The following is a 23,905-nucleotide window of genomic DNA, read 5'->3' on the forward strand; positions in this document are numbered from 1 at the left end:
ATATGACTTAGAGGTGCAATACTTAGGGCACATGCCGATGTGCTTTAGCAAAACCGTATTCTTAACACTAAGTAGCATGCAATCAAGCGAGCGGTGCCTTCCATTGGTTCTTTGAAATTCCTTGTTATACTTTTTAAACATTTATGCACGTAGTTTATTAATTCCTTTTTATTTTTTAAATATTTATGTGTTTTTTTAAATTCATTAACATTTCTTAAAATCTGAGTTTTTTTAAGAAAAAATCGAACAAAATTTTTGTAATACATGCACATTTTTTTATCTTCAGAGCATCTCTTTAAATCCTTGCACATTTTTCAAATGTACAGATATCTTAAAAATTCTTGAACATTACCTGGTTTAGCATCCATAACAATCCATCAAACCGAATATTTCTTGACAACCATAAATTAAAATGGACGGATTCAAAGATTCTATGCATGGATGTATCATGTACCTTACTGATAAGTCAAGGTTTCTTCACGACCTGGTCATCAGATGCCACCGATCGATGTGCGCCGCCGACGTTCAGGACCAGGTGAAGTACATGATCACTCGTAGTATGATTCAAGGAACGTGTCTGCGCGTACATACAGACAGTATATCTCTGGATTGGCCCTCAAGCCATGGCTGTGGACACCACAAATATGCCGTCCCCACAACCATATTTGTCTGGCAGAAGGCGCATGCGACGTTCTCTACGGCGGCACTGACGCCTCCGACACAATGGGTAATCATTCAACAGTCACACAACTACATATATCTTGTGTGTGCATGCCCGCTTCGTCTTGTTCTTCTGTCTATTAAACCTTGCGATGTATATTATATATTGCAGGCAGCGAGTGCGCGTATGGCAACCTCTTCTCTCAAGGATACATGACACGCACAGCGGCTTTGAGCACCGTGCTATTCAACGACTGCGCCGCGTGCGGGGAGTGCTACAAGATCGAATGTGATCGCAAGCGCGCGGACCCGTTGTTTTGTAAGCCCAGCATGACGGTGACCGTGACGGCCACTAACATCTGCCCACCGAACGACGCCCTCCCCAATGATAATGCAGGCTGGTGCAACACGCCAAGGCCGCACTTCGACATGGCCCAGCCGGCCTCGGAGAAAATCGGTGTTAAAGGTGGCATCATCCCCGTAATGTACCAGAGGTATATATGCGCCTCTTATAAGTTCATAAACTAGTCCAGTGTCACGGGAGCCACATAAAATTAACTCTTGCTATGCCACTGCCATAAACATGCAGGGTTCCGTGCGTGAAGCGGGGCGGCGTGAGGTATAAAATCAATGGTCATGATTACTTCAATCTTGTGCTTGTGAGCAATGTTGCTGCAGCAGGCTCGATCAAGTCCATGGATGTCAAAGAGCAATGATTCTGAAGACTGGATTCCTATGGCACGAAATTGGGGTGCTAACTCGCACTCGTTGGCGAATCTTAGCGGAAAGATGCTCTCCTTGAGACTAACCAACACTGATGGACACACGCTTGTGTGGAACGACATTGTGCCAAAGGGGTGGACCTTTGGGCAATCACTTGTTAGCAAATTGCATTTCTAGCAATCAATGTCTGCCGACCAATTAATTTACCACGACAAGTGATTGATTTGTAATAATTAGTTGCATAAAGTGCAAGTTATGGTGCTTAATGTGTGTGTGCTGCTTGTAGCACTGATCTAATTTTACAATTCAGTTTGTTCATATGCACCGTGCAATTCATATGGTGTATAAAAGATCCAGTTCATTCCATCGATTGAGTATTCAACAAATTCACCTATATAATGCAGTCTCTAAATAGATTATGTCAGTCTGTTGCAATTTATGGTAATGCGTTACCATACAAGCATAGAAAAATATCCATGTAGAAAACTGAAATTATGTATTCCTTTTGAACATGTACAGTTTTACTACAACTATTTCAAGAGGAAGGGATTTGAACAGAAGTGGTCGGGAGAAAGAAAGTGGTCACTTGTCTTTGATAGTTTAAAAGAAGTAACATTTGAATATGCAAAGTACATAGAGATTTACAATTCCTCCGGCCAGGTCATTTTTTATCCTATTTTCCTTTAATTTTAGTTTGGCCCTCCTCTTCGAAGAGAAGAACTTTGTAAGTATCAGTTCTTATTCATATGCAAAAAAAAAAAAAAAAAATCAGTTCTTATAACTGACCGATGAAGCGAACTGCATGCAAGTCTTGAAATAAGCTCACACTCTGCTTTGTAGATAAAGCACAAACCAAAGTATTGAGAGAATCTCAAAATGATCGAACCGTTCCAGGAGAATCTCAAATTAATCGGAACAATCATATTCAGAGAATTAAGAAACCTTGGTCAAAGCAATGGTTTTATTATCATGGAGTCCCTCCTCGATATGCAAATAAGTTTGCTTTCAGGCCCTTCCCAGTGCTCCACAGTGGACAGGTGCTAAGCATGCCACATAAGCGAAAAAATAACATGGCACAACATTTAAGGAGGGGAGAGGGCACTTTGGTGACCCCAGAAAGAACCAATGCCAAGCGCAAGAACCTAGGCAAACCACTTATATGAAACAACTTGACCAATGCATGAAAGACTTTAGGTGCTAACTCATTAAATAAAGTATGCTTAGCAACAACTAGTTAATCACCTATGCATTGGGGAGTTGAGTTGCTAAGGTATTTAATGCACATAGCACCTCATCCAAGCACCTTTGCATTGGAAGAGGTCTCACACCTCCATGGGGAGATTGTGTCGCAAAGAGTTGTCTATAAGAACGAGGGACTCAGTCTGTTTGTCCATCAACAAAACAAAAGCACTACAGAATTCAGAATCAGCATGCTCATCTCATTAACGCAAAACATAGAGCTGGCAAGCGTGCGTGTGTTCAATAATTGTCCATCTTCACATAGGTGCCAATCGCGTCGAGGAATTGGCCTCTACATCAGGTATCACTCCTTTAAAGGTAGTGTTACTAGGCTTGATTCTTGACGGGTCAATGCCCATTTTGTGGACAGTGCCTTGGTAAATCAAGTTGAGACTGCTGCCACCGTCCATAAGGACTCTAGTAAGACGGTATCCATCGATGATGGGATCGAGTACCAAGGCCGCCGAACCGCCGTGACGGATACTGGTTGGGTGGTCCCTGCGACCGAAAGTGATCGGACAAGCCGACCATGGGTTAAACTTTGGGGCAACAGGCTCTACGGCGTAGATGTCCCTTAGTGCGCGCTTGCACTCCCTTTTTGGGATATGTGTGACATATATCATGTTCACTGTTTTCACCTCGGGGGGAAATTTCTTTTGTCCCCCGGTGTTCGGAGGGCGGGGTTCATCGTTGTCCTCGCTTGGAGGTCCCTTCCCCTTATGTTTGGTATTTAACTTACTGGCCTGTTTAAAAACCTAGCAATTTCTGTTGGTGTGGTTGGCAGGCTTGTCAGGGGTGCCATGAATCTAGTAGGGCCTATCCAATATTTTGTCCAAATTAGATGGACCGTCTCTATTTCCTTTGAACGGCTTCTTCCGCTGACCGGGTTTTGAGCCGCTGAATCCGGCGTTGACCATCGTATCCTCAATTTCTTCATTGTTGTTCCGACGCTTATTTTTGCTGCATCGTGGCCTTCCATTGCCATCCCTGGCCTCAGAGGTGCCAGGGTCGCTGGTACTATTGCTTCTACGAGCCAACCAGTAGTCTTCGCCCGCGCAGAAGCACGTCATTAGTGCAGTAAGGGCTGCCATGGTTTTTGGCTTTTCCCGACCGAGGTGTCGGGCGAGCCATTCGTCACGGACGCTGTGCTTAAAGGCCGCTAAGGCTTCGGCGTCCGGGCAGTCGAAGATTTGGTTCTTTTTGATTAAGAACCGAGTCCAGAGTTTGCGAGCTGAGACTCTGGGTTGCTGGACTATGTGACTAAGGTCATCAGCGTCCGGTGGCCGGACATAAGTGCCTTGGAAGTTGTCTCGAAAAGCATCCTCCAAGTCCTCCCAACTGCCAATGGAGTTCTCTGGGAGGCTATTCAACCAGTGCCGTGCTGGTCATTTTAATTTTAGGGGGAGGTATTTGATGGCGTGGAGATCATCACCGTGAGCCATGTGAATGTGGAGAAGAAAATCTTCAATCCATACAGCGGGATCTATCGTTCCATCGTATGCCTCGATCTTTATGGGTTTAAACCCTTCCGGAAACTGGTGCTGCATTACCTCATCGGTAAAGCACATGGGGTGTGCGGCGCCTCTATATCGGGAAACATCACGACGGAGTTCGGATGACATCTGTGTTCGGTTCTCAGGCCGAACTTGGTTATCGTGCCAGGCTTTATGGTCGTCGTCTCGTGTTGGGGCACGTTCCCTTGATCCGTAGATTGATCTGGTCTGGCTGGCTCTATTGTCCAGGTCCCGACGTAAGTCGTAGGTGTAGCCCAGAGCCGCTACCTCTTTTTGCCTCTACGGCGAGGTGGCGCGGGATGGTGTTCGGCATAGGTAGCCGCTTTGTCCCATCCATCTGGTGGTTGGTCTGGTTGATCAGCGTGATTGTATCTTGACAGTGCTGGCTCAAGGGCCTCGTCGTCGAATTGTGGTAACAGCCTGCGATTTGGGTAGCTCTTTGTTGGGCGCTCAAGGCTGTATTCTCCGGCAGCCAGGACCTTGGTCCATCTGTCGTTGAGTGTATCCTATTCGGCCTGAAGCTGTTTTTGTTTCTTTTTTAGGCTCCTCGCGGTGGCGATGAGCTGTCGCTTGAAGCGTTCTTGTTAGAGAGGTTCCTCTGGCACGATGAAATCTTCGTTACCGAGGCTAACATCCTCCTCGGAGGCCGGTAGATAATTACTATCCTCCAAATCCTCATTATCGACGAGTTCGTCGGGGTTGACTTGTCCCTCTTCCCTCTCATCCTGCTCGAATGCAGGCTCGACGGGGTGGTCGGAGTCTTCAGCATTGTCTGGGGTATCATTATCTCCGGTGCCGGCATTGCTTTCCTTTTCCCGACGTGATCGTGAGCGGCGCTGCTGACGTCGGTGCTTTGGTGGCGCCTCGACGGGCTTGTCCTCAATCGGATCTTGAGTGCCATCATCGTCCTTCTTCTCGGGTATATCCACCATGTATACGTCGTACGTAGAAGTGGCCGTCCAACGCCTAGTGATAGGTGGGTTTTGGCCTGGTTCGGCTCCGGCATCGTCGTCCACACCGTTGATGTCTTCGGAGGCGTAGTCTAGCATGTCGGTTAAGTCCTCGACAGTGGCTATTAAGTGGGTGGTGGGTGGGATGCAAAATTCCCTGCTCTCAGCCCCTAGTTCATGCTGGGCGTAGTTCGTGGGTAATACTTTCGCGATGGCGAGAGATCGCATTAGGACCAGCGCCTCGTTTAGGACCAAAAGCTGGATAGGTGACTGAGGACCTGCGGAGCCGGATCCGGTAATCACCGCTTGACCGAGCTCAGTCGATGCAGACCATAAGAGTTCGGAGTTGACATCCAGAGATGAGTCCGGCTCCCCGATGACAGGGAGAGTCCTGTTTGACTCCGGGCTTGCTGACGACATGGTCACCTCTGGGTCTCCGGCAGGAAGCTCCGTAATGGGATAGAGTCCGGCGGGGTTTATCCTCCCGTCTTCGGACAAATTTGGTCCGCTCTGGGTCTAAGGCCAGGGCAGGTGCGAGGGTCGATCCTTGAGCGGAATCTGATGGTGGATCCGACGGGCTTCCTCCACATGTAGATGAGGAGCGGCGGCCGAGGCCGAAAACCCTTCGAAGATCAAGTCTCCCCAGATATCAGCGATGTAGTTCAAGCTTCCAAACCTGATCTAATGACCAGGGGCGTAGCTGTCGATCTTCTCAAGGTGGCCAGTTGAATTGGCACGTAGAGCAAAGCCGCCAAACACAAAGAGTTGACCAGGGAGAAAAGTCTCCACGGAAACAGCATTATCGCCGATGACAAGTCGAGCCATAGATCCTTCTGTCGTCGACACAGTGGAACTCTCAATGAAAGCACCAATGTTGGTGTCGAAATCGGCAGATCTCGGCTAGGGGGTGCCGAACTGTGCGTCTGAGAATCAACGGTAACAAGGGATGATGGGGACACAATGTTTACCCAGGTTCGGGCCCTCTTAAAGGAGGTAAAACCCTACGTCCTACTCGATTATATTCCATGAATATAGGGTTACAAGAGTTGATCTACCTCGAGATCGTAATGGCTAAACCCTAGCTCTCTAGCCTACGAGAATTCTGATAGCCTCTACGGACTAAACCCTTCGGTTTATATACACCACCGGAGGGGCCTAGGGTTGTACAGAGTCGGTTTGTAGAGGAAGGGAATAACATATCCGGACACTAATCTTGCCATCCACGCATATGGGAGTCCTACCCGGACACGGGGGGAAGGTCTTCTGCTTGTACTTTCATGGCCCATCAGTCCGGCCCATATGAAATAGATCAGCCACCCGAGGACCCCCTAATCCAGGACTCTCTCACCGGTCGCCACCACCGGTGTACTGCTGCGGCGTGGGAGTGGAGTGCAGGGCCGCTAGTAGTGCGGGATCCCAGGGCGTCGGGGGAATCGCCGGAGCCGAAGGCTGCGGCTGTGGTGGCGGCGCCGCAAGGAGCGGGGGAAACCCGCTGGCCAGAGGGGCACCCTGTAGGGCACAGAGTAGCCGTAGGGCAGTGTGGGTGCGTACGGCCGAGGAGTCGCATGCAACGCCTGATGAGCGGCCGGACGGGCGCCGAAGAAGCCGGGGACGGGGGCACGCGGAACGGGCATGGAGTACATGTGGACGACCCCCGTCCAAGGGTTCTGGCCGGCCTGCCAGGGCGCCGGCTGGTGCAGCTGGCGGGGCACCCTGCCCTGGGTGCCTGCGGGCGCCTGCTGCTTGCGGCCACGACGGCCGCGGCGGCGGCGATCAGCGGGGCCGCTGGGGAGCTGGCTGCTGCGGGTAGGGAAACCCCGGCAGGGGCGGTGCCTAGTAGGGGCCCGGGACAGGCCGCGGCTGAGGAGCCGGGACAGCGGGCGGGGCACCAACGCGGGTGGTACCGGCGGTGAGGGCGGTATGGGTGGACCTAGTGCGCGCCATCTTCATCCTGCATTCCTCCAGCTTCACGTACGCCATGACCTTGAGAAAAGTCGGATCGGTGATGAGGGCGAGGTTGGAGGCGCCGTTCCCGAAGGCATCGTTCAGGCCGGCGGTGAGCGTACTGAGAAGAAGCTCGTTGGAGGCCTTCTCACCGAGGTCACGGAGCTCATCGGAAAGCTTCTTGAGGTGCATGCAATAGTCGTCAATGGACGAGTCGTGCTGCTGACACGCAAAAAACTCGCCGTGCAAGAAATCCTTGCGCTGATGCTTGTTATCGGTGAAGAGGCCATTGATCTTAGTCCAGACGGCGTGAGCATCATCCTCTGCGGAGACCACCGTGTGGAAGAGGTCCTTCGAGATGGTGGTGTAGAACCAGCGGATGAGAGTGGCGTTGATGGTCATCCACTCGTCATCGTTCACCATGAAGCGGGAGTCCACGGAGCCAGCGCTGTGATCCCGGAGATTGTACTCACGGAACACAAGGGAGAAGTACGTCTTCCAGGCATAGTAGGTGGAGGTGTGGTGATCAAGGATGACGGGAACCCGACCGAGGATGTTGAGATCGCGGATGAGGACGTGGTCGGGACCGGCGAACGGGTTGGTGCGGGTGGTGCGGGTGGAAACGGAGGAACCGGGGGAGTCCATGGCGGCTGGGAGGAGGGGAGGTGCGACGGCTAGGGGAAGGGGCGCGGCTGCTGTGGTGGAGACTACAACGGCGGCGGCTAGGGTTAGTGGGGGAGGCGGAAGCGAGGGTAGAGGTGGGAGGCGGCGGCTGGGACGCGGGGCGGCGGAGCGGTGGTGTGGGAGACCCGGTGGCAGCGGCGGCTAGGGCCGGCGGCGGCATGTTAGGGTTAGCATCGAAGGTATGATACCATGTTGAGAGATAACTTTTGGCAATGCAACTCGATGTATTGATCGGTGCAAAAAGCACGTATATATGGGTGTACAACGTGGGCCTCGACCTCTACTATACAAGGACTAGGAGGTGGGCCAGGATATACAATATACATGCAAAACCATATGTTCAACACCGGTCCTATTTAATGTGAGAATTTCTTGATACTCATTGTGTAATTCGTATGGTGTATGTAAGATCAAATTCATTCAACCTTTTGAGTATTATTAAAATATGAATTATATGATGCATTAAGTAGAAAAAAATTGTCACTGTGTTGGTACGTTTATATGGTTCACCGTTAAACATAGAAGAACACATCCTCCCACTCCTATCCGGGCCTCAGCCATCGAGTCTGGGTCGGCCGGCCCACTGAACGTCTACTACTTGCCTCTGAAGACCGTCTTCAAAGAGTACTATACTAATATGATGGGCCCAGCCCTTATTACCGGATTTTCCTTTATTACCAAACCGATCAAGCTTCCGACCGACTCGTCAAGAATAACAAACATCATGTAAAAAAACAAGAGCCTCTATATGCAGAGACGTTGATAGGAGACATTTGAGATCATTAGTTGTTTGTGCGTGTGTGGATCCTTCCCGGGAATTCAACGCTGGACCTCGACCTCAACCTACACGAGGATCAGTGGCACTAGACACATCAAATGTGGTTCGTGAGTAGCTCTCAGCAAGTCCTCTCCTTAATCTGGAAGATGGGCGGAAAATCTTTCAAGAGGTGAGAACAACCTAGACGTTATACTAGACTTAGAGGATCTCTAATCGATTCCATATAATCAGTTTGACGAGGATAAATTCATGTTTTGTCTTGTAACGTGCACCTAACTGAACCCTTGTAACACTACGCGTGACCGCGAATCTTAAATATACCCGGGCGCCCACCCTTAGAGTTACAATCCCCCACACCCCACCTCTCCTCCGCCACCGTCCAACCCCCTGCACCCTCACACACCCCCCCATCCATTATATCACCGTCCAGCCACCAAAATGGCCGGATCCTGCCGCCGCCACTCTCCGCCTCTGACCAGAAGCGTGGATCCACGCCGCCATCAGCCCCCCTGAGCCCGTGGTTGCGACAGAGCGTCCTCATCCCGTGGCGCCGCTTCCCGCTTCCCGAACGTCCCACTGCCGCCACCGAAGCCATAGAGGAAATACCTCGGCGTGCGGCAGCGGGCCTGGGGACGTGGGTAGCCGAGATCACTGACCACGAAACAGACGAGAAGATTTGGATTGAATCTTTCCAATCGGCGGTGCAGGTAGCACGGGAACACGACATAAGATTGATGCGCCTCCACGGTGCCAACACCCAACGCAACTGCCCCAATGGCCAACTATAGTTGAAGCCTGCCGACCCTCGGGTGGCCACCGCACGGAAGAGGTGGGATGACCAGGAGGCCTGCTAGCACCTCGAGGCCGAGCAAGTCGGCAAGGCGTCCATGGCGGAGGTCCGCCACATATACTAGTAGCGCATCAGGCAAGAGCGCTAGTTATATGAGCTATACAAGTCCTGGGCAGCGCCGGTCATAGAACTTTTCTCTAGCGACGGCGATGTAGATGGTGATGGCGGTGTTGGTGGCAACGTAGTGGGTCAGGGCGGTGCCGGCGGAGGGATCAGGGTGGTGCCGGCGGAGCGCCCGAGAATGCCATGACCTAATCGAACTGGGAGAGGTTGATGAATGAGAGCGCTAATGAGTAGTTTTTTAGTTTTTATTCAAACTAACTTAAATTTCTTTTAAGTTATGTAAAATTGTTTATGCAACTGGTTGAATCTAGTTCGAATCGAGTTCGATGTAGTTGTTTGAATCTAATTTGCACCGAATTTGTGTCCAATTATTGAAGGAGTTCAGTCTAGGACTTCGGTTCAACATGCTCTTATAGGGGATCAGTTTCCTCCTCTAAATTATAGGGGATCAGTTAGACATGCTCTTACGGGTTGTTTTGTAAGGGTTGTTTTGCAAGAGATTGACATGTCCTCTTCCCCACTAATCTCCCACCCCCGTATTTTAACTATGCCACTCTCTCCCTAAGAATAGTTACCGAAGGAAGCATGTCTAACAAGTCTACTTTCTTGTGAGGGAAAACTCTACTGAATTTTATACATTAACTGGGGTGTTCATAGGATAGCTTACAATAACATGTGCAATACCAAGCCCAACAAGGCGGCCAACACTAAGTTCTAGAGCATATTTAGCTAATCTAACTCGCTCAAAAAAAAGCTAATCTAACAGAATCATGATTACTTCTCCTCTCTTCATGCACAAAGGTAAATTGCACTTTAGCTTGCTCTGTGATCTCCAATATAATACTGAAATCGCATGGGTGCCTCCTGTTCTTTAATGCACAAAGCTGACTCTAAAGCGGAATAATTTGCAAACACTAATTAAGATTATTCTTATCATTAAGTAGCATACAATCAAGCGAGCGGTGCCTTCCATCGGGTTTTTCAAATTCCTTTGTACTTTTCAAAATATTGTGCACATAGTTTTTTAGTTCCTTTTTACATTTTAAATATTTAAGATTTTTTTTTAAATTATGGGCATTTTTTAATATCCAAGATTTAAAAATAAAATCCGACAACATTTGTTGTAACACATGTACATTTTAAATATTGAGAACATCTCTTTAAATCTGTGCACATTTTCTGATTTTACGGATATTTTACAAATTTTTGAACGTTGCCTGGTTTGGCATCCATTATGATCCACATGAACAAACCGATGAATATTCAATTTCTTGTCGACCATACATTAAAAATGGACGGATTCAAAGGATCTATGCATATGGATGTACCTTACTGAAAACTCAAGGTTTCTTCACGACCTAATCATCAGATACCGCCGCCGCGCCGACGTTAAGGACCAGGTGCAGCACACGATCACTCGTAGTATGATTCAAGGAATGTGTCTGCGCATACGTACATATATCTGTGGATTGGCCCTCAAGCCATGGCAGGGCTGCACGGCCAGGCACATTTGCACGCTAGCTGCTTCATTCACCAATTAATCAGGGTGGCCTTGCAACGTACCAAAGAATCAACCGCATGTGAAGACTATATAAACAAACGATCGTGAGATGATGAGCACCACATCACCACACAACCATCAGCGACAAATCAATATAGACCGTACTCATCAGCTTGCGCGCTCCAGTTTTGGGATCAGCTACATATATCGTTGTGAAGTTTCCAGGGCACACAGCCATAGATATGGCTCCAGCTCGAGTTGTTGCAGTGGTGCTGCTGGCGGTCGGCAGTTTGCTGCTGTCTGCGGCTGCGGACACCGCAACTGCGCCATCCCCGCAACCGTTCGTCTGGCAGAAGGCGCATGCAACGTTCTATGGTGGTGCTGATGCCTCTGACACAATGGGTAATCAGTCAAGTCACGCCACTATATCTATCTAGTGCGTGTATGGCTGCTTCATCTTTTTCTTCTGTCTATTAATAGTTGCAATGTGTATTATATATTGCAGGTGGCGCATGCGGGTACGGCAACCTCTTCGCTGAAGGTTACGGGACGCGTACGGCGGCTCTGAGCACCGTGTTGTTCAATGACGGTGCCGCGTGCGGGCAGTGCTACAAGATAGCATGCGACCGCAAGCGCGCGGACCCGTTGTTTTGCAAGCCCGGTGTGACTGTCACCGTCACGGCCACAAACTTTTGCCCGCCCAACGACGCCCTCCCCAATGACAACGGCGGCTGGTGCAACACACCAAGGCCGCACTTCGACATGGCCCAGCCGGCCTGGGAGAAGATTGGTGTTTATAAAGGTGGCATCATCCCCGTCATGTACCAAAGGTATATATGCGCTTCTTATTAGTTTAATAATTAGTCTAGAGTCACCGGAGGCACATGACATTAACTTTTTCTATACCACTGCCATACACATGCAGAGTTCCGTGCGTGAAGCGGGGTGGTGTGAGGTTCAGAATCAATGGTCACGATTACTTCAATCTTGTGCTTGTGAGCAATGTTGCTGCAGCAGGCTCGATCAAATCCATGGATGTCAAGTGCTCTGACTCTGAAGACTGGATGCCAATGGCACGCAATTGGGGTGCTAACTGGCACTCGCTCGCGAACCTCACCGGAAAGATGCTCTCCTTTAGACTAACCAACACAGATGGACATACGCTTGTGTTCAATGACGTTGTGCCAAAGGGATGGACCTTTGGGCAATCATTTGTTAGCAAATTGCAATTCTAGCGAGCAATGTCTGTCGACCAATTAATTTACCAGGGCAAGTGATGGATTTGTGATAATTACGTTGCATAAAATGCAAGTTATGGCGCTTAATGTTTGTGCTGGCTGTAGCACTGATCTAATTTTACCATTCAATTTGTTCATACTCACGGTGCAATTCCTATGGTGTATATATACAAGTTCTAGTTCATTAGATCAATTGCGTATTCTTTAAATTCACTTATATGATGCATTATGTAAATAGATTCTTTCATTCTGTTCATATATATATATATATATATATATATATATATATATATATATATATATATATATATATATATATCTTTGATGCACTATATAACTATTTCAAGGGGAATAGATTCGAACAGAAGTCATGAGGAGAGAGAAAGTGGTCGCTTATCTTGGACAGTTTAAGAGAAGTAAAAGTTAAATATGCAAAGTATTGATGTAAAAGTCCTCCTGTCATCTCCTGCTTTGAACCTATTTGATTATAATTCTAATTCAACCCTCCCTTTCCAACAGAAGAACTCTATCAGTATCATATGCAGAAAAAAATAATCAGTTTTTATGATAGACCGATCGAGCTAATTGCCTACTACTCTCGAAAGAGGCTCACGCCCCGCTTTACAGAAAAAACAAAACCAAAGTACACGGCCAAACAACACAAGGTAGTGGGGTGGCCCCTTACAAAGCAGATCCTGAGATAACTAGACAACATAAAGGCACGTGACAACATTGCTAAAAAATAACACAGGTAGGCCAGCATACAACACCACAACACCCTAGGAGACCGAAGCTCCACGAGCTGCTGAGTATGAGACGGACGAGGGTCTTCACCCGCAATCGTGACAGGGAGAGCAGAACCACAACATCGTCCTCAAGAGGAGAGTGGCACCCGCGGGCATCACGACCGTCGGCGCCAAAGCAATGAACTTTCACCCGACAGCTTACTAGTGACACCACGCGTCACAAAGGACCACCGCGACAGGCACAAGCTCCAGATCCAGTTCCGAACGACGACACTACCAAAGCAGAGCGCTAGCCCGAACCACGCGCCGCTACACCCCTTGCCACCCACACGATCAAAAGGTGTACTTGGGAATTCAGCGTTGGATGTCAATGGCTCGACCTCAACCTACATGAGGACCAGTGGCACTAGACGCGTCAAACGTGGTTAATGAGCCATTCTCAGTACAGTTCTCTCCTGAATATGGATGACGGGCGAAAAATGTTCCAAGAGTTGAGGACAACATAGCTGTTATACTAGACTTACAGGTTATTTTGTCAGGGACTGGCGTGTTCCCTTTCCCACTAATTTCCCTCCCATTGATCTTCATTGTCCCCCTCTCTCCATAAGGATATATAGCTACCGAATGAAGGATGTCCAACACAGGAGTCTACTTTTTTGTGAGGGAAAACTCTTGTGAGTTTTATACATTAACTGCCATGTTCATAGGACAGCTTACATATCAATCAAGCCGAACATGGCTGCCAACACTAAGTTCTAGAGCATACTTGGCTAATTTATCTGAATCATGATTACTTCTCTCTTCCTGTTTTTTCATGCACAAAGCTGACTCTAAACATGACCCATTTGCCAACATTAATTTGTACGTATTCGGGTCTGTCTAGGGCATATCTAGATGTGCCCTAGTTATTGCACATCTAAATGACTCAATCAAATATGAAAAGAAAAAAAGGAAAGAAAAAATACATGCACGAATCTCCAAGTAAAATCAACGATATATGACTTAGAGGTGCAATACTTAGGGCACATGCCGATGTGCTTTAGCAAAACCATATTCTTAACACTAAGTAGCATGCAATCAAGCGAGCGGTGCCTTCCATTGGTTCTTTGAAATTCCTTGTTATACTTTTTAAACATTTATGCACGTAGTTTATTAATTCCTTTTTATTTTTTAAATATTTATGTGTTTTTTAAAATTCATTAACATTTCTTAAAATCTGAGTTTTTTTAAGAAAAAATCGAACAAAATTTTTGTAATACATGCACATTTTTTTATCTTCAGAGCATCTCTTTAAATCCTTGCACATTTTTCAAATGTACAGATATCTTAAAAATTCTTGAACATTACCTGGTTTAGCATCCATAACAATCCATCAAACCGAATATTTCTTGACAACCATAAATTAAAATGGACGGATTCAAAGATTCTATGCATGGATGTATCATGTACCTTACTGATAAGTCAAGGTTTCTTCACGACCTGGTCATCAGATGCCACCGATCGATGTGCGCCGCCGACGTTCAGGACCAGGTGAAGTACATGATCACTCGTAGTATGATTCAAGGAACGTGTCTGCGCGTACATACAGACAGTATATCTCTGGATTGGCCCTCAAGCCATGGCTGTGGACACCACAAATATGCCGTCCCCACAACCATATTTGTCTGGCAGAAGGCGCATGCGACGTTCTCTACGGCGGCACTGACGCCTCCGACACAATGGGTAATCATTCAACAGTCACACAACTACATATATCTTGTGTGTGCATGCCCGCTTCGTCTTGTTCTTCTGTCTATTAAACCTTGCGATGTATATTATATATTGCAGGCAGCGAGTGCGCGTATGGCAACCTCTTCTCTCAAGGATACATGACACGCACAGCGGCTTTGAGCACCGTGCTATTCAACGACTGCGCCGCGTGCGGGGAGTGCTACAAGATCGAATGTGATTGCAAGCGCGCGGACCCGTTGTTTTGTAAGCCCAGCATGACGGTGACCGTGACGGCCACTAACATCTGCCCACCGAACGACGCCCTCCCCAATGATAATGCAGGCTGGTGCAACACGCCAAGGCCGCACTTCGACATGGCCCAGCCGGCCTCGGAGAAAATCGGTGTTAAAGGTGGCATCATCCCCGTAATGTACCAGAGGTATATATGCGCCTCTTATAAGTTCATAAACTAGTCCAGTGTCACGGGAGCCACATAAAATTAACTCTTGCTATGCCACTGCCATAAACATGCAGGGTTCCGTGCGTGAAGCGGGGCGGCGTGAGGTATAAAATCAATGGTCATGATTACTTCAATCTTGTGCTTGTGAGCAATGTTGCTGCAGCAGGCTCGATCAAGTCCATGGATGTCAAAGAGCAATGATTCTGAAGACTGGATTCCTATGGCACGAAATTGGGGTGCTAACTCGCACTCGTTGGCGAATCTTAGTGGAAAGATGCTCTCCTTGAGACTAACCAACACTGATGGACACACGCTTGTGTGGAACGACATTGTGCCAAAGGGGTGGACCTTTGGGCAATCACTTGTTAGCAAATTGCATTTCTAGCAAGCAATGTCTGCCGACCAATTAATTTACCATGACAAGTGATTGATTTGTAATAATTAGTTGCATAAAGTGCAAGTTATGGTGCTTAATGTGTGTGTGCTGCTTGTAGCACTGATCTAATTTTACAATTCAGTTTGTTCATATGCACCGTGCAATTCATATGGTGTATAAAAGATCCAGTTCATTCCATCGATTGAGTATTCAACAAATTCACCTATATAATGCAGTCTCTAAATAGATTATGTCAGTCTGTTGCAATTTATGGTAATGCGTTACCATACAAGCATAGAAAAATATCCATGTAGAAAACTGAAATTATGTATTCCTTTTGAACATGTACAGTTTTACTACAACTATTTCAAGAGGAAGGGATTTGAACAGAAGTGGTCGGGAGAAAGAAAGTGGTCACTTGTCTTTGATAGTTTAAAAGAAGTAACATTTGAATATGCAAAGTACATAGAGATTTACAATTCCTCCGGCCAGGTCATTTTTTATCCTATTTACCTTTAATTTTAGTTTGGCGGCTCTTCGAAGAGAAGAACTTTGCAAGTATCAGTTCTTATTCATATGCAAAAAAAATCAGTTCTTATAACTGACTGATGAAGCGAACTGCATGCAAGTCTTGAAATAAGCTCACACTCTGCTTTGTAGATAAAGCACAAACCAAAGTATTGAGAGAATCTCAAAATGATCGAACCGTTCCAGGAGAATCTCAAATTAATCGGAACAGTCATATTCAGAGAATTAAGAAACCTTGGTCAAAGCAATGGTTTTATTATCATGGAGTCCCTCCTCGATATGCAAATAAGTTTGCTTTCAGGCCCTTCCCAGTGCTCCACAGTGGACAGGTGCTAAGCATGCCACATAAGCGAAAAAATGACATGGCACAACATTTAAGGAGGGGAGAGGGCACTTTGGTGACCCCAGAAAGAACCAATGCCAAGCGCAAGAACCTAGGCAAACCACTTAAATGAAACTACTTGACCAATGCATGAAAGACTTTAGGTGCTAACTCATTAAATAAAGTATGCTTAGCAACACATCTCATTAACGCAAAACATAGAGCTGGCAAGCGTGCGTGTGTTCAATAATTGTCCATCTTCACATAGGTGCCAATCGCGTCGAGGAATTGGCCCGATCGCGCATGGAAGCCGATAATCTTGCCACCGGGGCCGGCGTGGAGCGCGAATGGCACGCCGTCCTCCTTCCCGTACGGCCCGTAGCTGCGAAGGTTGCTGACAAACGTCAGCGATCTTATGACTACAAAGTCCTTGAATTGGCCGTAGTGGCCATGGACGCTTGTCAGGTACTCGTCCTGCTGCAGACTTAACTGCACGTTCAAAACAAAAAAGCGGGTTCAAGTAACAGAGAGACCAACACTAGTCTCGACTCTCGAGATCGTGGAAATCAACGGGACGGGATACCTACCGTGGAGGGCTTGCCGCCTTCGCCACCCCACCTGTCGGCCCATGCCTCCTTGCCCTTCCGCTAGTACATGACGGAAATGGCGTCCACGGCGTTCCAGTGGCGGACGATGACCTGGACGATTCGGTTGACGTCCGACATGCTTGTCTCCCTGACGTTGCCACCGATGCCGCCGCAAGGACCCGTCCTCACCAACGATCCCTGCATGCATGCGGACGTACGCTTATAACAATCACCCACATCAAATTCCACACGTTTTTGGCGCCCGTCTTACCATTGATCCCTTGCCACTACCGGGGATCTTCTTCCTCCCGACGTCATCACCGGCGATGGTGACGGTGACGCTAGCCCGGGAGGTCGGCAGAACCTTGGGCAAAACAAGCTCGTAGCTGCAGGCACCCGGGGGACCTTGCTGCAGGAGCACAGCCTGCTGCTCCACGGCGGTTGATGATACGGCGCACGTCTTCTGGTGCTCCGCCTTCTCGTGGTAGAGCATCTTGGCGGCGACGCAGCCGTGTGTGCAGGAGACACGGATGGATTGCAGGATGCGCTCTAGGGCCAAGCAGCGGCCGTAGCTCGTCGGGATGAAGCAGCGGCTGAAGCCCGAGTTGACAAAGCACGACACGCGCTTGTCCTTGTCCGGGAGGTCGCCGTGGCAGATCGAGCAAACGACGTGGCCTGCCGCCGTGCCGCGCACTGTGCGGACGTGGACAATTGTGCAAGTTAGAGAGATCTTCTAGCTACGATGATAGGCACCGACAATTTGCTGCAAGCAGAGGTACATATATACCTGGAACACAGGAGGTTCGAGGGGACGAAGACATTTGGGGCAATTCAGAGCCACCGGATCGACGTCCACAGTGATCACCGCGGCCGCGGCGCCTGGCCTCTCTGCTTTGATGATCATCTTCTCGGATGTGGCGTTCTTTTCCATCGATATGCCTGTTCGATCTTGCAGTGGAGTGGCACCGTGCTTGCGTGTGAGAGAGTTATGGGATGAACGTTAGGGGGAGGCCGATCGAATATGTATTTATGGTGATGTGGGTCGAAGATGGAGAGGTCCTTGCTTCTTTCGTCTTCCACGTGCGACGTTAGTGCTGCATGGCATTGGTAGCAGCACTTCGACCAAAGAGTCCGCTGTAATTTGTTTTCCTCCTCGATTGCAGAAATAAATAAAGGGACGTCGGAGGTGTGTAGATAATCACAGCAAATAATCATCATATTTTTTTTAACCAACCCTTAACATCCCAGGGACTAAATTTACCCCTTTTTTGCACTTGATGGAGAAAATTACACGTAAATAAGATGATGGGTGAACTTAGACGGTCTGATAAAAAAAAATTCGCGGTTTCGACGGTCTGATAAGTTGACGGACCAAAATTACACACTTTTCCTTAACCTGGTCTACAAATCATCCGTGATTTTTTTTCCTTGTTTACCAAGTTGCACGCCCCATCGTGCACGTGTATGCAACTTGTGTCACACCACATTTTTTTAGGGTTTTGTGGCACACTGGAAATCTTCTTCACCCACAATCACACTACTGCCATCTAGGAGGCGGTGTTGCCATAGGAGGACACATGCATCATCCTAAGACTAGTAGTGGGAGTCCTAGAAGTAAACACCGAGAGAGAATTAGGCTCTCACAGCGATTAGGCACTCGGCCATCCGATTGAAAGTCCCACCCGATACAGGGCGTCGGATCATGCCACCCCCGGTTGTAAGCCGCCAAATCTTAACAGCGATGAGCTCAGCCATTGGATAAAATTTCAATTGGAACAGTTTTTTTTATTCTGAATTATATTCGTTCGATATGACCATTGCATCGTTTTACGAGGATCGGTACAATTTCATTTAATGGCTCCTTGAACCAATCAGAAATCAAAGGAAATTTTGCCAATCTAGCAAGTTCTTGAGCAACTTTATTTGCTTCTCTATTACAATGCTCAAATCTAGAAATAGTAAAGCTAGTAGTCTCCAGGTTGCTCGCTCGCGCGCGATAGCGGACGCCTGAAAAAAAGCAGCGCGCGATGCAGTTCTGTTCGGCACGCGGAGTGGTTTTTAGCGTGCGCGTGATTTTTGCGCGTCTGCTGGAGCTGCGGATTCAGTCGCACGCGCTAAAAGGCTGTTTTTTCAGGCGTGCGGCTTATTTAGTGCCTTTGTTGGAGATGCTCTAAGCAAAGCTAGTAGTCTCCAGGTGAGGTGTGTGTGTGTGGGTGTGTGTTTGTCCCCTTTGCATGTGTTCTTGTGAGAAACCATAGAAGAGAGAAGAGAGAGCTGTGCGAGGCAGCTCGAGATAGAAGAAGAAGGGGCGTCGCGAGGAGCCGACGCCAACATCCATGCGGCCAAGGCCTCCATGTTTATTATTGCCTTTGCTGGTGAACCTTTTTTCAAGGAACTTTGCTGTTGAACTTGATTGAAAAACAGAGAAAATCAAGTCCATTTACTGAACTATTTCATCTTTTTTTAGGGAACTATTTAATCTTTTAATTCTACTGCTTTGTGTCTTTCACACATCCCAGACATGTATTAGTACTTAGAATTCCTAGCCGCTGATCTGTAAAAAATAATTAAAACCAGTTCCCTGTGGAAGGCTAGAAGCGGATTATTTTCTCTCTTACGATCTTTAGCATCTCCAACGCCGGGCCACAAATCACGGCTAAACGTGGTTTCCTGAAGATTTTTGCCATTGTTGGTGATCTGCACCGTATGTAGTTGCAGAATAAGCTAATCTTTTTTTTTTAGTGGACGAAGAATCAGCTAATTAAGCGAGGCTTTATGCAGTCCCAAGGCTTCTAGTATGTGTAGAAGTGCATGCTCTAGTCAATGCAACCAAAAGACCTATCTAATGAAAGAGACTAGACAGCACATTATACTCCGATACCATGTAGAAGTGCATGCTCTAGCCAATGCAACCAAAAGACCGATCTGATGGAAGATACTAGGCAACACATTATACGTCAACAGTATGATACTAGTTCTTTCTAGTATGGCTGGTCACAGGCGTGTTTCTGGAATGTTAGCCATTACTCCCTCCATCCCATAATGTCGGAAATTTTTTGACACTAGTATAGTGTTAAAAAACGTCTGATATTATGGGATGAAGTGAGTATCTATCAAGAACTGCAGGAATCATCAACTTGGCCATACAGTGCAAGAGGTTCCATAGCTGCTAATAACAGTACATTATATATGTGCCTGGAAGTAATGGTCATATGTGGAACTGTATATACATATAGAAGCGACCTCAAGATCAGCAGTGCCATGAACCACTATACAAAAAGCGATAGATCCTTTGCACTCTAAAACTTTTGAATACTCTCAAAACGCCCAAAAGAGAACACGAGTTTATTGTTAGACCATTTATGAAGTGACATGCATTAACAAAGGTAGTTGCTCGTGTGCTTCTATGTACCCAACATGGTTATGTTTGATCATGTCTTTACAAAAATATTTGACAAAATATAAAAAGAATGCAGTGCATTATTTGTTGGAAGAGATGAAACGCTCCAAATCCAAGTTACAAAGATGAAACCTACCATCCAGCTGGTCTAGTGTCTTAAATGGGTTCCTGGATGTTCCGTCAATGGGATCATAGACTTGCAGTATCGGATTTGATTGGCAATTACATAAGCAGTAGAACAGCAACTTTCCACCATGCACCACTCTCAATGGCACCGGAATGTACTTTGTACTTGGATTGTGGATTCACTGGGATAGTATACACTTTGACCCAGATACTCTTGACCGAATCGGTCAGAAGCCAAACGTTGGCATTTCTGTGAGCAACACTCGACAACTCCAACTGAACCAGGCATAACGTGCCAGTAAGCTCTCCTATATGGTCGCGCCAATACCGTGATCTCACTTTTGGGGGCCTATTGATGACCTTGTTCCATTCCTCACTCTCAAGGTCAAAGCAAAATACCCGTGTCTGGGTTTTGATATTTTTGTTTTGTTGATGCCAGTACATAAAGTACACCATCAATCTCAACGGGGATATCATACATGACGGCACTAATTAGGGGTGACTGTGCCTTACGCCACCCCGGACCATCTTCCAAAGCCAGGATTTCACAAGTCTCAGTTGTGATGCAAACCACCTTGTGCACACCGGACGTGGTGGCAGCTCCGAAGCCGATGACAATATTCCCTCTCATGGCCGGTCTCGAGCAGGTTAAGATCACCTCCCCGCTTGCGACGTCAATCACTTGGGCATAACCGGGAAACAAGTAATTGATAATAAAGAAGAGGCCGTCCATCTTGACTGCCCTTACAATGTTTCCATCCATGTCAAGCAGCTGAAGATCCCCATCGTGTCCGGTGATGAGTAGGGGCTGGGAGCGATACTTGTGCAGGGCGAAGAAATCCGGGCCGGAGATGAGAGCGTCCCACCCTCTCGACACACAACGAAACCGTAAAACAGACTTGATCGGCAACCTTGAGAGAATGTCGAAGATGACATCGCTGCTAATAGGAGCCAGAACGGTTGCTTGGTGAATGGTCGGTGGGCTGGTGACCGATGCCAATGTAGAACTAGGTCCGCGCGACGATGAAACTATGGGATGCTTCGCCACCCGACGGCGTCACGAGAGATCCGGCGTGCTTCTGATTCATGACGGAGACGCACGTGACTATAGCTGTCGTTGGTTGATGGAGACGACGGCGGCGGAGAGATCAGAGGCTGCAGTTTGATTGAACCTTGGACGCCAGGAGGGATGGTGCGCTGGTGGCCCGAGAGGGAGAGGGCGGAAGCACAACAGCAAACCCTAACCAAACTAATTATCTCGGTCGAGTCGATAGGGAAGCTAACCCGGTGGAGATTTTCTGGGATCGATGAATTTCGCCTCACGGGTGCAGGCCTCAAGGCCACGGGCGAAGAGGCCCATCCCGGCAATCTTTCTTCCCCGTACGCCAGCTCGTACAATCCTCCTACTCCTTTATTTTCAGACAACGCTAAAAAAAAGCTACGTACTTTGTTTTCAGACTGACACGGCCATGCTGCATTACAGGACCGTGTTCCGTGTAGTGCATCAAAAAAGTTGCATACGGACAGATGTCAAACGTCACAATAAATCTGATTTTTGTGGAGAAGGAGGGAGACGTACATATTAATCACAGCAGCCGATCACCGGCCTCCTCGTCTGGTAGAAGACGGAAACAACAAAAGCTAGATCTTCTCCATCTTTCTTGTGTATACATATTATAAACTTTTTTGAAGGAAAAGGCAGAGTGCTAGCATAATAATAAACTAGCAAACATGTCCGTGCGTTGCAGTGGGAGAACAAAAAATTCCATATTCTTGCATAGTTGTTCACTAATATTGTTTGGAGATAATTATATATTTTTCATATTTAGATTCATGTTTGTTCTTGCATTTTTGTTCACTAATATTATCACGGTCTTGTCGTGACTAATTTTTTTTTTTGGAACGAAGACGCTAGACACGTCCGGCTTTAAATTAATAAAGCCACGAAGGCAGCATCACCAGGTTTAAACAACGAAAACACACCAAATGACCAAAAGTCTCAACAGGCCACACCGGCCACGCATAGTACACACCGAAGTTCAGAGGACAGGCCCCAACCGCACACCTAACAGACCCACTTGGAACCAAAATAAAGATCGCCCAAAGAAGCTTAAGTCGCTTGACGAAGTCTCGGGATACTGCTGGCAATCTTCTCCATCGTGCTCCTCATAAGCTCAGCATCGCATTGTTTCCCCAACGGTGTCCACATCTGTAGAAAAAGATGACATTTGAAAATAACATTAGTCGGGTTAGCCGGGAACTTGTGCTCCATAGTCATTTTGTTTCGCACTGTCCAGAGGGACCATAGCAATGCTCCCACGCATTGCCACAAGACCCTGGCCTTGCCCCCCTTCTGTGATTGAAGCACCGACAACAACTCAGCCCCTGATCGTGGATTTCAATTTTGTTGGAACACCTCCCGCACCGCACTCCAAGCAAAACGCGCAAGCGCGCACTAAAACAATGCGTGATTCGCGTCCTCTAACGATTCGCACACCACACAAGATCCATCAGAAGGGCCGTTACGCTTAGCAATGTTGTCGGCCGTCGGTAGTCTATTTCGAAACATTTGCCAAAGAAAGATTTTTATCTTTAGCGGAATCCTATTGTCGTGACTAATGGTGGACATGTTTGCATTGCAACTTAATGGCTCTACGCTTCCACATACGTACAAGAGCCTTTTTTAACGACTTACGGTGGACTCATTTGTATGCAATTAAATTAACTACACATAGCTTTTTCATGTTGTAATCTCAACCATTATAATTAGAACTAATGGATCCGTTTTGATTACTTTTTGTTTAGAGCTCATTATATATTTTCATATTTAGATTTCCGCATTTGTTCTTGCATTTTTCCCACTAATATTACATTGTGTGTAGTTTACACTTATAGTGTATCTAACACCTCTGTATGTGTTTCGGCACCAACAACAAAACTATATATGTGTTTTTTTCTTAAGATGTTCCATTTTTCATAACTCTTCATCTATTATATTTTATTGCACAACTATATTTTTCTTTGATCTCCTTCCACTACATGCTCTAATCTGTGAGAGGAATACCAAATTATACGCTAAATAGACCCATATGCACGTAGCAAATATTAGAAAAAGCTGATGCTTGGTGCCTTTTCTGATGTCAGCATGAAATCATTAATTGTAATTAGCCTGCTCGAACCGGATTGGCTCTGCGGAAAAAATTGGAAGTGTTAAATAAAAAGGGGTTGATGCTTGCTTCTTTGTTGTGACACCATCAAATGTAATTAGTATATGACCTGGATTGTCTCTTGCATACAAAGTAACTTAGAGAGGGTGGCACCTTCCGTTCATGAAGACAAGACACGGCTCGGCCTGGTGGCATGGCTAGCGGCCCGGCTTGTGGAGGATGTGGATTCGACTCCCCTCACCAAAGTAATTAATTTTTAAACTGATAGGAGGAGTCCCTCCACGTACATGAACAAACGCGACAGACGAAAATCTTGGTTGACAGGTGAAGGAACGTACC

General features: G+C 47.2%; 3 protein-coding genes and 2 pseudogenes across 3 annotated transcripts; 3 read left to right on the top strand and 2 right to left on the bottom strand.

The window, feature by feature from the left end:
* The first annotated feature begins 623 nt into the window (after positions 1-623).
* LOC109763610 (expansin-A24-like) lies at positions 624-2,116 on the top strand (annotated as a pseudogene).
* Positions 2,117-7,016: 4,900 nt separating this feature from the next.
* On the bottom strand, positions 7,017-7,675 carry LOC141042602 (uncharacterized). The gene is made up of 2 exons (XM_073511446.1): positions 7,070-7,675; positions 7,017-7,037 (listed from the first exon to the last, which is right to left on the bottom strand). Exons 1-2 carry the CDS (start codon positions 7,673-7,675, stop codon positions 7,017-7,019), a joined length of 627 nt encoding a protein of 208 aa, XP_073367547.1.
* A 3,397-nt stretch (positions 7,676-11,072) lies between these two features.
* LOC109763608 (expansin-A24) lies at positions 11,073-12,343 on the top strand. Its single transcript, XM_020322454.4, has 3 exons — positions 11,073-11,308; positions 11,412-11,736; positions 11,832-12,343. The coding sequence occupies exons 1-3, from the start codon at positions 11,149-11,151 to the stop codon at positions 12,139-12,141; spliced, it is 795 nt and encodes a 264-aa protein (XP_020178043.3). The 5' UTR covers positions 11,073-11,148; the 3' UTR covers positions 12,142-12,343.
* A 2,165-nt stretch (positions 12,344-14,508) lies between these two features.
* On the top strand, positions 14,509-15,445 carry LOC109763604 (expansin-A24-like; annotated as a pseudogene).
* A 1,084-nt stretch (positions 15,446-16,529) lies between these two features.
* On the bottom strand, positions 16,530-17,804 carry LOC109763605 (uncharacterized). The gene is made up of 4 exons (XM_040402058.1): positions 17,627-17,804; positions 17,145-17,566; positions 16,946-17,071; positions 16,530-16,775 (listed from the first exon to the last, which is right to left on the bottom strand). The coding sequence occupies exons 1-4, from the start codon at positions 17,802-17,804 to the stop codon at positions 16,530-16,532; spliced, it is 972 nt and encodes a 323-aa protein (XP_040257992.1).
* Between the last annotated feature and the right edge of the window lie 6,101 nt (positions 17,805-23,905).

This window comes from Aegilops tauschii, chromosome 3 (genome assembly GCF_002575655.3).
Source record: "Aegilops tauschii subsp. strangulata cultivar AL8/78 chromosome 3, Aet v6.0, whole genome shotgun sequence".
Lineage (NCBI taxonomy): Eukaryota > Viridiplantae > Streptophyta > Magnoliopsida > Poales > Poaceae > Aegilops > Aegilops tauschii.